General features: G+C 39.6%; 1 protein-coding gene across 5 annotated transcripts; it reads left to right on the top strand.

Moving 5' to 3' along the window:
* Positions 1-1,383: 1,383 nt before the first annotated feature.
* On the top strand, positions 1,384-6,527 carry LOC310879404 (uncharacterized protein). Of its 5 annotated transcripts, XM_083794058.1 has the most exons (4): positions 1,384-1,745; positions 2,329-2,801; positions 2,871-2,894; positions 2,955-6,527. In XM_083794058.1, exons 1-4 carry the CDS (start codon positions 1,717-1,719, stop codon positions 3,803-3,805), a joined length of 1,377 nt encoding a protein of 458 aa, XP_083650184.1. In that variant the 5' UTR covers positions 1,384-1,716; the 3' UTR covers positions 3,806-6,527. The 5 variants fall into 5 exon arrangements, with proteins under 5 accessions (XP_083650184.1, XP_083650182.1, XP_083650181.1 ...); XM_083794056.1 differs by having other exon boundaries at positions 2,329-2,729; positions 2,775-6,527; XM_083794055.1 differs by having other exon boundaries at positions 2,329-2,873; positions 2,919-6,527.
* Positions 6,528-17,608: the final 11,081 nt, after the last annotated feature.

Below are 17,608 nucleotides of genomic sequence, written 5' to 3'. Positions count from 1 at the left end.
TATACTATATAATAGTAACCTGACTCCGCCAGATGGGGGATTGATTGATTGATTGATTGATTGATTGATTGATTGATTGATTGATTGATTGATTGACCATTTTATTTCACAGTATGTAGTAGTATACTCTGTCCCTGTCGTCAACCCTAAGCCATTCCCAGATGGTGGAGGTGAATGGAACCACCCCCCCCCTTTCCCAGTGGGCTGTGGCGTTCCACAAGGAAGCATACTAGGGGCTTCACTGTTCCTATATAAAAGACATGAAATCGATGCTTGTGACTGCAACTCACTGCTGGATCCGAGCGGGTTTTGACCTGGATGGTTCTCAAGGGAGCCATGATGATTAGTATTGATGTAAATTTGGTTTTGAAACCAAGCCATGTTTCTTCGACTAGCTCCTGAGCTCATCCTACCAATCCAGATTCTTCAGTTCAAGGTTAATGGCCTCACTAGAGTAGGTTTTGGGGTCCCGACTCCCTACTAGATATGATTGTTTTGTGACTTTAGTTTTTTGCAGGTACAGAATATCGTAAAATATTAATTCATACTTCACAACATCAGGAAGCCCAAATAAACAAATTTACTAGACTTTAGAAACAAGCAAAAAAAAAAAAAACGCAAACCCGCCAAGTACCAATAATTATTTGCAAGCTACTTTACAGAAAAGGAAGCCCAACGTCCCTTATACTAACCGAACATGGCAACACAGAAGTACCCGTGGAACGCCTGATTTCTGCTCAGTGCTCAGATCCGGTCTAGAGCCCCGCCTGTCCTGTAATTTGCACACACACACACAAACACACACACAGGCCGGTTCCCTATCCGCTGTAGACCGGATCCGCAACCTGCAAAGTGTTGGTCCCATAGCTTGGTCCTCTGTGTCGAGCTCGATACGGGTCCTCCTCACGATGGGCTGTCCTGACGTCATGGCTTTGCACGATAAATAAATAATCAAATCTGATGTGCGTTTATTCACATTTGCATGGTGCACCTGCAGTCCTGAACCGCATATCCGTAGTTATATCTCTCTAGTCTCTATCCAAAAGTATAAGGTGGTAATTATATGTAAAACAAAATATATTATTTTTAAAATATACGTAGCCTATTGATTAAAAATGAACACAAGTTAAATTATAAAAACAGTCCACTCCACACCAACACTGGAGTCGTCAGTCTGGATTTCCTTGTAGTAGGTGATTGATCTTTATTGATCAATTCATAGTTCTAACACAACATTTAAAAAATAAACTTTCATGGCTACTTCACGTCTCGCGTGATTATGACCATGGTGTTATGCTATGACCTAACCCTTCTCCAAACTCGGCTATGACTAGCTCTGGCTGGACTCAGTCTGGTCCATACTGCTCTGCTATTGACCAGAGCTAGGCTATAATGACGGTAAATGACCACCAACAACGTAACAAGAAGAACACGTGAGATAACGTTAGCGCAATTAATATAGGCTACACCAAATTTGTTCATTACATTATATGCGTAAGGCGCAAGAACGACGAGTTTAATCATGTAAAACAGCCCGTTATTTGTCAATTTTACAATTTACATAGTGTGTGAAACCGCAACGCTGGGCAGTAAATCGAGCACACCCTTTCTGGAAGCACCCATACAGCCAGACAGGAGTCAGGACCAGAGCCGCCTCTCCTCTATCCGAGCCTGTGATCCGACCGCACATCAGCGGTTGATGAAAATCCTTCGAATATGAGGCCACCAGCAATCACCAATTTGGGGTAAGACAATTCAAACACACACAACGGTAATATATTGAACGCCGCAATGTTATTTAAATGTAATATCGGGCTTATAGCGAATGCTGCGATGAATGACGCATATTATTATCATCATGGTAACGGACAAAGCTTACTGCGTTGTTCCAAAACAATCTGTTCGTGTCATTGCCACTGTGGGTGTGGGTGATGATGACGGCCCGCAAAATATATTTATATTTTTTACCCACAGCCATGGTAAACAAAGAATAACCCCATGATGGCAAGGTCATTAATGATTATGGTTGGCAATCAAGTAGCCTACGCCATTAGTCAAACGTCAATAAAAATGGAAAATGAAAGAAAAACATAATTGTCACTGGCTGGTCCAGTGAAAATACACATACGTAATTATACAGCCCTGTTAAGTTAACCATAATATTTGAAAGGAAATTAAATTCACTGCAAAGGTTCCAGAAGAAAACAGTTCTCTTTTGTGATGATAATTAGGCCAACGCTATTTGTTTATATTTGTACATAGAAGTAATTGCAATGGGCTGATTTTATTGTCATGGCGCATTTCACCAAAATAATTTCCTTACTTTAGGTACTCGATGGGAAATCTGTACAAGGTGGTTCTTGTGTCTCTTCTAATGATTGCTGTCCTGCACACTGACCTAACATGGGCCGTTAAACGCGGCGGCAGCAGTGGCAAGAAAAGTGGCAGTTCCAGCAATAGAGATCGTAAAACCTCCTCCCCAAAAACGCCGAAAGCAACAAACACTAATGTAGGTAACTACCCCAGACAGCAGCCGCCACCGCAGGTTCCCAATAGAAACCCGAATCCCTATCCTGCAGGTGGAAGTTACCCTGGCAGAGGCACCAATCCTGGAGGCTATCCCAACCAGAATCCAGCAGCGGGAAACCCTGTTGGGAGCAACCCTGCTGGTAGAAACCCCAATCCATATCCTGCGGGGGGAAGTTACCCAAACCAGAATCCTGCAGCAGGTGGCTATCCCAACCAGAATCCAGCAGGGGGTTATCCCGCAGCAGGTGGCTATCCCAACCAGAATCCAGCAGGTGGCTATCCAGCTGCAGGTGGTTATCCTGCTAGAAGCAATCCTGGAGGCTATCCCAACCAGAATCCAGCAGGTGGCTATCCAGCCGCAGGTGGCTATCCCAACCAGAATCCAGCAGGTGGCTATCCAGCTGCAGGTGGCTATCCAGCCGCAGGCTATCCAAACCAAAACCCAGGCAGAGGGAATTATCCAAATCAGTACCCAGGTGCTGGAGGCTACCCTGCAGCAGGAGGTTATCCGGTCAGAGGGGGGAATACTGGACAGGGCTGGGGTCAGGCTGGTGCATATCCAGGGGCAGGGGGCTACCCGGGTGGAGGAATGGGGGGACAACCCAATTGGAACCCAAATAATCAGATCCTCAGTCCCCGCTATGGTGGTGGTGGAGGCTACGGATATGGTGGACACGGCGGTGGACACGGCATGGGAGGGTCTCCTTTCTCGCGTTCTGTTCACAGTATGGGACAATACCCCTCAGGCAGGTCTCAGGGCTTTGCAAAGAAAGCCATCATGGCAGCGGGTGTTGGAGCTGTGGCAGGAATGGCGATAGGCTATGGGTTAGGACGATTCCCTCGACCAAATTTCAACTTCCGCAATCCCCAAGAAGAGCAGTATTACAACAATGAAATGTATCGCAAATATGGCTCCCGTTCCACAGATGAAAATGACTTTGGGCGTGATTACGACTACAGCTCTCCTCCTCCAATGAAGTATGATAACTTCATGGATACCTGCATGAAAAGGACTGATCTCATTAAAGGCGGAGGTGATGAGGAAGGTGACGACACAGTTGGCATTGAGGAGGTTGGTTACCCGGCCCTAATTGAGCAACTTAAGTCCCGGCGATGTGTGGAGCTTTATGTGGTTTACTCGGAGCCCTATCTGAAGAAAAAGACAGCTGAGCAGCAGATGGCCAGCCCAAGCAAGAGCAACACTCTGAGCTCTGGGCCGATTCAACTTTTCACCTCCATCCTCATGCTTGTGAGTAGCATGCTCCTGCTTCAATGAACAAGCAGCCTATTGATGTCATATACATATTTCACTGTACTGCGGCACATACTGTTGATGAATCATTTCATAAAGACTGCAGTTTAGTTGTATTTGTGTTTTGGTTTTAGTACTGTCGTTTAGTTATCACACACATGAGTAACTTGGAAGAAAACCAGGAAATATAAGGGAAAGAAAATTCTTTGTACATTTCTAAAACACTTAAGGATAGTAGTATTATTTGTTTTACTTATGGCACATTTTTATGTTGTGCACTAATACAACTTTCATGGTATGGTCACGGATTCTGCCAATGCAGTTTGGTATGACCACGCCCTGAATCACAAATAAACAAAATACTATCAATACAAGAACGTATTTGTTTGGTACTTCGTGAAAGTACAGATTCTGATACATTCTGATTCTACTACACTCTACAACTAATGAATGTTTAAACACCATATACCTGTATGAAACACAGTTTATGCTAGTGCATGGCATTTAATGTATTTTGCTTGTTTTACAAGACATGTCTGTGTAAAATACAACATAGTAAGAGTTCGTATTGTACACACTTTTGTCTGCTTAAACTTAAAGTAACACAAACACAAGGAAATTACTTTATCAGTCAGAAATGTAAACTGGACGAGGTACAGTCAGATATGAAGGCTAAAAGGATAACAACAAGTCCTGGGGACTTGTTTCCATTGTGGTCCTAGTATGGAATTACAGTGCAGATTTCCATTTTACATTTATGGCATTAACAGTTGTGTTATATTGTTGAGACTATTCCAGCACCTTTTGCTCATAGTCCTGTATTTCAGGGTGCCAATTATTCTATATCTATCTATCTATCTATCTATTAATGCACCGGAAAATGTCTGTCACTCAGTCATTCTGTCTGTCTGTACTAGCCTACACTTCCTTATATTAACCTGACTCCGCCAGATGGGGCAGTAGATTAAAATGGGGCAGTAGAGAGTACTCTCTACTGCCCCATCTGGCGAACATCATTTGCTATTCATATATTCAGAACGGGTAAGGACCTTAGAGTATACTCTAGTCTAAGGTAAGGACTATTACCTTTAAATTAAGTATAATATTATTGTCCATGTAAGTAATCTCAGTGCACAGCCACAGACGTCTAAATACCCCACTAACGGAGTATAAACCTATAAAAATCACCACAGTTTATCTTTTTGTCAGGTTCATTTGCAGCATTTTTAAGTAAAATAGGCTTGAGTTATAAATCCAACCTTGAATAAAGATATAGCAACACAACTTCAAGGTCCAACTCTAGCACTTCCCTATTTCTAGTATTTGTTCTTTCTAGTATTTGTTCTATTGACTTTATTGGGAAATGCACAAAAGACAATATTGAAATGCAAATGACAGGACAAAACAGAAGAACAAAAGCTAGTTATATATCAACAGTAAAGTGTATTAAAATGTCCACATATATACAGTAGGAACTTAAAATATTCATGTCTAATCATCATTAGTATTGGCATAGCCTGAAATGTGGGACTATAAACAAACAGGTGTAGATGAAACCCATTTTGGGCGGGAACTCCTTTTGGTGTTTTAAGCACTGTGTTATGCTTTAGCTGTTGAAAAATAGCAGATCTACAAGTTCACGAGTGCCGCGCTATGAACTTGTAGGTCTGCTATTTTTGAAAAATCGTGAAAATGTGCCTGAAATCATTGAATATATATTCTTTCAGAGCAAGTTTTTAACTAATATCTTTGTTTCTGGAACAACCTATTTTCAGATGGGGGTCGGCGGCCAATGTCATATATATTTGGGGTCCTTGACATGAATATGTTTGAGAACGACTGACATAGAAAACTGTCAGGATTTGGAAGACATTTCTTTTAATTTCGACGTCAGGTCTAAATGGGTTAACTCTCACAAATTCATAAATAACAAGACCATAATCACATGGACCAGATTTATGGAGCTCATATACACTGCTGTATCTGCCCATTGCAGCAACGGCAGTGTATTTGTCCAAATAGTCCACTTATTAGTCACTCCAGTCACTATAAAGACTCTATTCATAGTGTTTCTCCTTTATTCTCAATAGATCTTGGTCTGTATCTTTCCATGCTCTGCTGCCAAGTAGAGTAGACTCAGTAGTGTCATTTATCGTGCCCAATTCTATTGTCCCTGCTTCCGTAAACATGTTTTGTTTTTTTAGTATTAGATGGTGCATTATTATTGGCATGATCACCCTTTGTTCTAAATGGTTTTAACAGAAATATTTATATATAATACATTTCTTATCAACATTCAGCAGTTTAATATTTTAAATTGGATAATCCACTTGATTTGTATTGATGCTGGTTAGTTGTGGTCAGTTTAATCTTAATCTTAATTGCTGTATCTTTTCTCTGTGACTCGGTTCTACCAAATGTACCATTTTATATGAATTCAGATTAAAACAAATTTTCTTTTAATACCTAGCCCCAGTGTTTACCTTGTAGAATATCACCCAAGTGCTCTTATTTATCTTTGCAAGTGTATATTCTGTCTCAGGCTGTTTGTTGTATTCATGCCTTTGCCATGTCTTTGTACAGTACTGTACATGCTTGTACTTACTCATGTATGAAAAATATGCATCTAACCTGTAAATGTTTTTGCTGTTGATATTTAGATGGTACTTTACTGTACATGTCTGTTATTTAGTAGGATACATGTCCAAAATAGAAATGGATTCAATAAAATAAACAGCATCACACATATTCATTGTAAATCATTAACTCTAAACATAAAATGTCTCCATTCAACCTTTCAAAGATGGCACACTACAGCACACAGCTGCTGTATTAGATCAGATGGCGAGAGAGAGAAAGAGAGAGAGAGAGAGAGAGAGAAAGAAGAGAGAGAGAGAGAGTGATAGAGTACTTTCAATTTCCTGTGAAACTGCCCACAAGACAGTCAGACACTACTCAGCATTGTCATAATCATAATGTCTGGTCATACATGAAGCAATACATTTTATTATCAGTTTCTATGATTTGGACAATTAGATTTTATTCAAGTGATGAAAGGTGACACTAAATGCCCCTTATCCAGGCACCAATTAAGAAAGGAGCAATGGGTCCAAGTGTAATGAAGATGCTACTCATGGGCCCAGTGGCAGCTGCACTTCTGAGGCGCTTATTGGACAGGTTGTGGATCCCATCACGTTGGTATACTTGTTGTTGGCCTCCACCAGATCTGTCATAGCCATAGCCATGCCCGTAACGCTGCTTTGTCTTACCAAGTGACCCCAGTCCATATCCAATGGCAGCACCTCCAATCGCACCAGCTGCTGCTGCCCCCGCCAACTTCAGGCCTTGCTTGGAGGAGGATTGCTTGGAGGATTCCTTGGAGGATTGCTTGGACTCCTTGGAGGATTGCTTGTAGGAGGATTTGCTCGGTTTCACTTTTTTATCGTCGTCGTCGTCACCCTTTCCTTTTCCACGGAACTTATCTTTCCGTTTAGAGTGCACACCTGGGCACAGGGCTGCCATAAGCAACACGCATACCCAGAGAATGACAAGCTTCTGCTGGCCAATCATAACTGCAAATCCCTGGTAGGCAAAAAAAACAACAACAGAATTAAAGGCAATAGGTATATATAACGGATATTTTGGCCACTTTAAACCACCTGGTGTCCTCATTTTGGGCATGTCATCATTCATACCATAAGTGAAAATGTAAAAACTGTCAAAATAATCCAAATAATGCTCACAATGTGAGATTATAGATCAAAGCTATTCATCCATTTAAACATTTTGAGGACATGTACAATGACACCAGAAATGCAGTGAAACACACCGCGTAGTTGTCTATCTAATTCAAATGGATGCTAAGTCCACTTATACATGGCCCATTGCACATCAAAAGCTTTGAGTCACATGCTCACCGGTGCCAACAAGCAAAACAAAAACATAACTACCCGCATGTTCTTTTTGGAACTAGAACTGCTCAGGCCTTCTCGATCTATTGAACACAATAGTGTACCACCCTTTCACAATGTATTTATTCAATTCCCTGGCTCTTTAAATGTATTAAACTGGTCTTTACAAAAGAATGATTGAAACCATAAAACTGTCTAGATGATATTCAACTAAGTATATAGTTTGAATATAGTTCATATACTGTACAAAAAATAATTAATAATTTAAAAATAATATATATATATTCTGTATATATATATATATACACACATATATATTGTATACATACACACAGTATATAATATTCATATACTGTACATATACGATATATGATTATTTGAGACAATATTATAATTATGTTCTCAAAACAACACAACAATTATTGTACACAGTAATAGCAGTTACTAATCAGATTTACATTTGGAATAATCACCTTGAGAGAAGAGATCTTGTGCGTTGACGCTGGCGTAGCAAACAGTTTTCAGAACATACCACTTTTACAGTTCAGCAGCACATTGATCTGTTATCACTGCCCTGTGCTAACTGTACCCAGTCAATAGAAAGCACATAGCTCCTCCCCAACTCCCCCTGCAACACCCGCGCTATTGGTTCGAGATCAGTAATACAGTAGAAGTTGAATGATTTCTGCTGATGGGAGCTTTCTAATGACAGGAGTCCTCACTCTCCTCCATGCAGCAAATGTGATCCTTATTTCAGTGTGTATGATCGATTGCCCTGCCAACGGTCCTAGTTAGGTGCTTGCTTCTGGTTATCATTAAAACACTAGAAGGAGCATACTGTGTACATGAATTCAGGCTCATATTGTGGTTCAAGATACATGAGCCATGAAGAGGTGAAGCTGTGTTTATCTAGTGGCGTATCATTTGTTTTGCAAGTGCAAAAAAATGTCCCAGTCAAACAAGTTTTACAGGGTTTACACTGTTAAAGTAGGGGACACACAATTAATTAATTCTAGGAAGTGAAGAATTGATTGTTGACCTGAACCATCTTCCAAAATGTGTATACTTGAGCCCATGTTTCCAGAGTGAATAATTTGCCACCTGACAGCAAATTGGGCGAGCTAGCAGTATGTTCCATAGTGCAAAGCAAAGTTGTGCCACGAGAGAATGGTTGTGCCATTTTTACATTTTATACATTTGCAATGGTTTGTATTGTGTATGATATATGGCACATATAGAGAAGCACATTTTAATTTAGTCCAGAAAAGGAGAAATCTGTTCTAATTCTAAAGGTTCCATAGGACTATGCCTCTCTAGATCAAACCAGTATGCTTAAGGCAGTGATTTTCAAACTTTTATTTTTTGCTCTGAATCACTAGTATTTTTCGAACAATCCTCACGGACCACCCCACCCCACCTCCCGACAACTAGTTAGTAGAAAGCATGCACATCATTTACATTTAATTTAATTTAAATCTTTTTTTCTTCTTTCTTTTGCCTATTAGTTCCAAAATGATTTGATAGCATATAATTTTCAAATAAATAACGGTAGTGGGTCGCACACACCAATACCTTTTTTTTTAACAGGGACAAACATTTCGGCTATCCAGCCTTCATCAGTGTGGAGAGTGACTGAATGTAGATTCCTTTTAAAGGAGTGGTGACATGGTGCAGGTGCAGCATATAATTTTGAAATATATTTCTATATCCTTCTGTACTATTTAACAGAAGGAGAACGTTAATTCATTTATGTTCGATATAAAGAAAGGTGGTTTGGTTATCTGGTTAGGAGTCTCGAGTGTCTCCCTAGGGAGGTCCTCGATGCACATCCCGCTGGAAGAATACCCCGGGGCAGACCAAGGATGAGTTGGAGGGTTTATATCTCCAATATCTGCCGGGACCGCCTCAGGATCCCAGAGAATTAAGTTACTAATGTTGCTCTGGAGAGAGAAGTCTGGAGCTCTCTGGTGGAGCTGTTTCCCCCGCAACCCGACTACGGATAAGCAGTTGAAGATGGATGGATGGATGGATATGAAGATGAATGATCAGTATACGGAGCGTCACCAACAACCAATCCATCCTTTTCTTCATGGCTCAGATGCTGCTTCTTTGTCCGGGGTTCCATTGACAATTGTACAGGATGAAACATATCTTCCATCGTAATTCTAGGAGTCACTGAAGACTTCAATCTCTACATTTAAAACAGACATAGATGGATGTGTTAATCGATGGGGAGGTGGACGCTTTTCAGACAGGGCATTAGTCTGACATTCATCCGCATGTCGGACTAGCGTCTGCTCCTGTGCTTGCGGTTATGGTTAGGTTAGGAATCGATGTGTCATGTGAGAAGCATTTAGTGTAAAGTAAAAAATATATAAACATATTCATTGGTGCACTACCGTATATTGTTCTCTAGACGTCTAGAGCTTATATTCCACTTTTGTTATTATCCCTGCATAGATGGGAGTGGAATGACTGACATGACATTAACATGCTTAAAGGGTAAGACCACTTTTTTTAAGGTTTGGGTTGTGTAGTTACTTTGCCATGTTGCAACTCCAAATGTGGACAAGAAATAAAAAATAACTGCTCCAGTGATTAGAAATTGATAATTCAAAATTTGCTCCTCATTGACTTACATTGTAGCTAAAACAGCTCTCAAAGTCACTCTTTTAGTACGTAAACAAACACAAACAATGTTGATTCAGACAATATAGAGCATCACCAAAACTCATGCTGTTTTATTTTTTCATAAAAATGTTTTCTTCCTGTTGATTTGTCCATTTTATTGGGAAGAAAATCCGGACTGGATCCGTGGATCCGGATCCAGATCTTCAAATAGTAAAATCAACAGGAAAAAACATTTTTATGAAAAAATAAAACAGCATGAGTTTTGGTGATGCTCTATATTGTCTGAATCAACTTTGTTTGTGTTTGTTTACATACTAAAAGAGTGACTTTGAGAGCTGTTTTAGATACAATGTAAGTCAATGAGGAGCATATTTTGAATTATCAATTTCTAATCACTGGAGCAGTTATTTTTTATTTCTTGTCCACATTTGGAGTTGCATCATGGCAAAGTAACTACACAACCCAAACCTCAAAAAAAGTGGTCTTACCCTTTAACATACTGTATATCAGTTCATGTACATCAATTCCACATACTCTTCAATAGGCCTATATCTCAAATGCTTTGTTTTCTAGGTGTGTGGCTTAGTATGTTGCAAAGAGAAAAGAAAACAACATGTCAGTCAGTCTATTAAAGGGCCTAAAGAGCCCAAGCATGATCTATATGAGAAAATACCATGAATAACAGGTTTATTAGATTGTGTATGCAAACCCTCATATTTGCAATATTGTGTAGTTAATAGTCTTACACATATCCGATTCCTTACCATTAAAAAGGTCCCTTTATGACTGTACAACTCATGCATGGCCCCCAGAGGTATCCACACAGTGGCCACCAAAGCAATGAGCCATGCCACAGCATTTGCCCATTGTGGATAATAATAGGTCTTTCCATAGCGAAGAGGGGTGTATTGGATTAAACTCGACACCAATATGACCTAAAAGTTGAATCAAGCAATATGTTTTTATGCTGGTAAAATATTAGGAGAGAATCGAAATATTGTATTTTGTTGTTAAGTCATCACAATGGCCAATGCAATTTGACGCAGACAAGTATGAGTGAACTATTATTGTCTACCTGTTTCACTATAAGGCTGTTGGCTTGTATACATAGAAAGGGAAGCCAATTGTGAATCTGATAGATGGGCTGAAATAAAATGTAACTTCAACCTACCATAATCAGTAGGGGGGAGATGACCAACCAGCATGCTTTGAAGAAAAGACTTGGGGGCTTCTTCAGCATTCTTTCTACCATGATAGAGAGACGACGCACCCCTGGAAATAGATACAGATAGATACAATGAGCAAGCTAGAATTAATACTTGAATACTACCACCGTGCAATATAAAAATGAGATAAAGCACTGAGACTACTTGCCAAATATCCAGGAGATGGCAACAGTCTCCAGTAGAGCTGTTAATGCCATTGGTATGCCAATGGAATGGTCAAAAAGCTGGAAGATGTAAATACCACCCTGTAAAGAACCAGATCAAATGTATTTATTTATGACTTTATCACAAACGTACAACTAGGCTAGCTCTGGTCCATAGCTCTAATGCGAAAAATAAAAAGAACCCGCCTTTGTTTCGGTGAGTAGCAAAAAAGTTATTTTTATTTACGCTAAAGACGAGAGGCTGGTCTGCATTCATGTGAGCCCCGGAAGTCGAGAGTAACATAGCTCTAAATGCAACGCATTAGAGCTATGGACCAGAGCTACAACTAGGATGACATAATATACAGTTGGTTCTGATCAAGCAACATATTTTTAGAATGATATCACAGCTAGGATTTAAACAGATTGATAAACCTAATCAAGCCTTCATTAAGTTTAATTCAGATTTCAGAATATGACAGTACAAAAAACTCAAGGTTGTATAAAAACATTAGAACATTCAAGGTTGTGTCGATCTGCATTTCTATAGTTTGTGTTAAAGTACAAAACAACACATATTATTGTGTTATTTACACACATCCACGTTGCATAAAGCAATGCTGAACTTTGGTAGAAGTTGTCTTTATAAGATTATAAGTCATCATACAAGTCCATATATTGATGATCATCTTTATCAGTTGCTTCCGTGCTCACTGTGGTTCTGGACAACCGTCTAACCGACCAACTTGACTCCGGAGATTTCACGCATTTATAGTTTTATTTTATTTTCATAATTAGTGAAAATAGCAGATCTACAAGCTCACAATGCACACGTTGTGGCTTGTTGTAGGCTCAGATCATCTCTGTTTGCAATTTTTCACAAAGTATTCCGGGCATTCTCTTTCTTTCTCATAGCCACACAAGTGCATGCACATACGCACACACGTACACTCACATACCTCCATACCTGGGTGATGCAGGGAATTCCAGAAAGAAAGACAAGCAGGCAGATGAATGCAGTCACACTCTCCTTTCTTTTTGGTCGGCAAAGAATTTGATTTTTGGAACCAAAGGTGTCAATTACCGTTGTCACTAAGAGCTCAATGTGTGCAGTCTGCAGTTGGAACAGAACAGAACAGAATAGAACACATTTCTGTTACACAATGAAGGGTTGTCTATCGTTGATTCGTTATATCGAATTAGGTATATGTATATATCATTATATGCGTGTGTGTGTGTGTGTGTGTGTGTGTGTGTGTGTGTGTGTGTGTGTGTGTGTGTGTGTGTGTGTGTGTGTGTGTGAATGCCCAAGCCAAGAACTAAGGCACTGACAAAATGATGTTTTCCAAGTTTATGCATCTACTATTGTTTGTGTTCAAGAATATAGATAGAATATATACAGAGGAGAGTAGGGTACTCAACCTGAGAATCCAGACCAAGGGTCAGGAGCATGAGAAAGAAAAGAAATGCCCAAAGCTGAGAGACAGGCAGAGTAGAGAACACCTCGGGGTAGACCACAAACACTAAACCAGGCCCTGCACAGAAAACACACAGGGATATATGAGTATTATTTTATTTTTTATTAAGGGTATTGTCAGCGAGACTGCCGTCTTCCCCGCTGCGGCAGAAGGAGGAGCCAGTAAAAAAAACGGTGTGTCAAAGCTGAGAAAAGTTAAACTTTCATGCTCATATCATATGCTGTGCGGCGAGATGGCACCTATCCAGAAGTACGCTGTGGTCTAAAGACCAACGAAACTAGTCGCAACCAATGCAACTACTTGCAACTGCCATTGGTTGCAAGTAGTTGCAAGTAGTTAGACTAGGCGTACATAGAAGGTGATGTGGGTGTTTTAAACCTTTTGTACACACCTATTATTTAGCGGGAAGAAATCAGAGGAAATTCACCACTGCTGGTGCTAACCAGGTTTTTGTTGAGGTTGAAGAAATTGTTCTGTCTGCCGATATAGGGAGGGTAGAAGGCATTACCATTACCAATTCCCCATCCACGGCTGATGCTGGCTGTAAAAAAGCCTTAAGCACTGTCAGCCATTTCAGCTTGTCTCTGCAGTTATCAGAGGGGACCTCTCAAGTTGTTAAAAGTTTTCCGATTGACATCTACTGGTTTGTTTGTAAAATAAGTTTTATAATTCCATAAATACATCGTTTATGTTGTATGCTTGCAGGAGTAGAGAGCAGAGCAGTTACTGTGGTCACTTGGAAGCATATCATGTAAGCATTGTACTTTCTTATCTGAAAATGATTGGAAATTGCTGAAGTGCTTCGTTATCATGCGTATTCGATCAATCTTACCTCCAACAGCAAGGTTGTTTATGTCAAGTCCATGAATGTGAGCCATATATCCAACTCCAGAGAAAATGGCAAACCCAGCAAAAATGCTTGTTGCAGAGTTGGCCAGTGACACGATCAAAGCATCCCTGGTGAAAGGTGAAATTAATGTGGTGCAATTTGTATGTTTTGACTTATCAATACATGGAATCTGGTACAAGTATCCTTCCTATTAAACCCATTAAGACCTGAGACCCTTCTAAATCCCAACAGTTTTCAGTGGTTCTCAAACTTTTTCATGTCAAGGACCCCATAAATTATATGTATTTGGCCACAAAGTATGAAATAATGGCTGTGGTTACACAGATGCTTTCCTGGTTTGAATGGGTTAAAACCCATTGAATTAAGCCTTTAAATTATATAGGCATTCAAACAGCATTTAAACTAATCATCATGGCAATGATTTTATGCCTACTCTTATTCTACTCGTGCTGTGCCCATGCAGACAATAATGACCTTCATGTAGCCACATTAACGGTTAACCATACAGGCCTTGAAAACGGGGAGCGATAAAACTATATAGTTCATTTTCAATGAGACCTGCATTTTTGCTCTGAGAAGTCTCGTTGCGACAACTCAAGCGTATTTACGTGAGCGCGGTCCTGTGAATTTGTTGCGTGTCTGCTCGTTACGTGCACACGCCCGCGACTCACCAGACCTGGATTCTGTTTAGCTATTATTTGCGTTGTTGCGCAGACCTGGAGGAGACCTGTGTTGATCCAGGCAACAACGCCTGCGTTCCTCGCTTCACGTTTGCAAGGCCCTTAAGTCTACTACTGTATGTTGAATAAGGACCCACAATATGATAATATTATGATACCAAACACCTGTGCATTCTAAATATTTAGAATGTACTAATGACATGGCATGTACCGTACCTGAGCATATTGTTTTCAAATTTATTATGACTGGAGTTGGAGATCAGGACGCCCAACCCAACCCCTATGGAATAGAAAACCTGTACACTGGCATCAATCCAAACCTGTTAGGTTAAAACAATAGAACAATACAAACTTATGTCAATGAATAATGTTATTTCAACAAATGTGCATGGTAGAATATGTAAATACAATTTATTACACGGCTTGGTTGAATGCTTGATTTTGATTGGTCAATCGCTGAATTCAGCAGTGTGTTATTTCTTGATAACAGACTGCTGCCTAATCAAAGGCTTAGAGCACCTGCTGCGCTGTTTGGATTTTAAGCTGTACCCAACATGACATCCATGTAAACAAACAAACAATGAAATTTAACTAATGCAATTGATTCCATTTGATCAACACTCGCTTCCTTGTTTCCGAGGCAACTCGTAAGCAAGGAAATGCTTCGTTTTGTTGTCACTTTTGGGTCCATTCATTTATTAATGTATTAAGTAATAAGTAGCCGTGTAATAAAAGCGGGATAATGTATGGCAGGTGGTCATTGACCACCTGCCATACATTATCATTTGTTGAGTCTCCCATGCTTTAGACTCGAGTTCAAATCCCACTTAAGACATAAAATGTATGCACATTGTGTCTGTTTGAATTACTTTAAATTGGAAAAAATGTATACAACATGAATTTACTGCTGAAGTCCAGGTACTGTATATGAAAGCCTTAATAGAATATCATATTTGAATTGTTTGGCATAATAAGGACTATGGCTAATAAAATGTAATAAAGTAGCCATTCCATCAATTCCACAGACTTACCTGAATATCCAGTAGTTCATTCCATCTGGGTTTCAGATAGAGGATAATACCATCCAGGGCTCCAGGGAGCCTGATGTTGTTGATCAGTAGTACTAACAGCACAACATATGGAAATAATGCTGTGAAATACACCACCTGTTTGCACATGAGGAAAAACATTAACACAAAAATGTTTGTTGTTCTGAAGCACTGACATGTTATTGGACATTATGTAATGTACATTTTCATAAGGGGCGCACAGTAAAATCCTTAGTGTTCATATATCCATTTGTAACTGACAGTGTACAAATGTACCCGTAACCACATGGACCCTACCCTTAGGGGTCCATTTGGTTACATTTGTACCCACTGAGAGTTTGTTTGTTTTAGGCATTCCACTGGGCTCTGATTGTCTGTCTGATGCGTTGTCCTAGTCATCTATAAACATACAGTATGTAAGGAAAGGGTCACATACCAAAAAGTCAGTTTAATAATTCATGCGCATGTCACACCACAAAACATTTTTGGACGTCAGTGTGTACAAATGATTACACTCTCACAGAGTCACATTAACAGTGAGGATTTGACTGTGGAGCTGCTTTGGTGATGTGATTGAGAGCAGTGCACAACCTTTCCTGTGGATTTGATCCCTTTGAAGGTGCAGAGGTATATAAGTATCCATAAAAAAATAAGGGTACCAAAAAGCTCCCATTGTATGTGTCCAACGTTCTCTATTCCTTCTGTGGCCTCCAGGAGTTTACGGCTGTACAATCGGCAAAGACAATCATTATCAAATTGTATGCAATGCAACATTTAAAATACAAATTAAGTTGAGTGGGTTTATACAGTACATTATCAAATTACATTATAATATGTGGCACTTTACAGTATAGTGCTCATATTATGTAGACAGACAGACAGAAAAAGACTACTGGCTGTGCTGAACTTACTCAAAGAACTGCTGGGAGGCGGTCTGAGTGTGTGGGGCATTCCCAGCCATGGAGCAGTTGTCTGGGATGTTCCAGGTGCCATTGCACAGGGTCCAAGGCAGAGAAGCTCTGAAGGTGTTGAAAAGGTAGTATAGAGCCCAAGTTATAGCAGTATTGTTGTATGAGCACAAGATGAAAGTCAGTACGACGGTAGAAATTCCCACCCCTGTAAAAGCAATAGATAAAAATGTATGAGATTCTTTTAGAAGAGACAGTGTTAAGTTAATATCAATATAAAGCCGTTTAAGCTCAGAAATACTGACATGATCAAAAATAAGAGAGTAAAAAGTCCTAAAAAACTGCATATTTATTTTAAATAATAAAGATGCACAATAAGACTGTGATTTGTTCAAATGATCTTTCCTTAGATTTGCTGATACTTTGCCAGACAATACAAAACTTCATGGGTGATTGATTCACTGTATCGTTGAATTATTATTTTTGCAAAGGCTGTGTCTAACAACCCAGAGGCAATGAACCAACCTTTCATTAGAGGGCAGCACTTGGAGATGGCTTGTATCGGTCCTGACTGTGTGTATTGCCCCAGTGTAAATTCCAAGAATACAAATGGAATAACACAAAGACATGTCAAAATAAAGTATGGGATAAAATAAGCACCTGCAAAAAAACAAAACTAATATTATATTGGTGGAAGTCAATGGGTGAAATATTGTAGCCTACACATTGATGAAAAATGTTTTCTTTCTTTCTGCAAGTGTGTTACTAGTAATTAATTTAGTAATGGCTACTAGTAATAGTCTGGTTGAAACAAAAAGGACAATATTCTTCAGCATGATTTTTTTTATCCTTTACTTATTGTGGCTTTGAATGGATATAACTTGGTCTACTTTTTCTGGTTGCATACAGATTTTAAAATATTTTTTTACATTACCTCCACCACTTTTGAAG

Source organism: Protomyctophum parallelum (assembly GCF_964188405.1).
Source record: "Protomyctophum parallelum genome assembly, chromosome: 21".
Lineage (NCBI taxonomy): Eukaryota > Metazoa > Chordata > Actinopteri > Myctophiformes > Myctophidae > Protomyctophum > Protomyctophum parallelum.
Note: the sequence above shows the minus strand (reverse complement) of the source record. Positions and strands in the feature narration are given on the sequence as shown.

What these genes read in the sequence shown, in the direction of transcription:
- LOC310879404 (XM_083794054.1), top strand. Translation starts at nt 1,717, where the DNA reads ATGAGGCCACCAGCAATCACCAATTTGGG. An exon ending in CCAGCAATCACCAATTTGGG is followed by an intron (nt 1,746 to 2,328) that starts GTAAGACAATTC and finishes TCCTTACTTTAG; the next exon opens with GTACTCGATGGGAAATCTGT.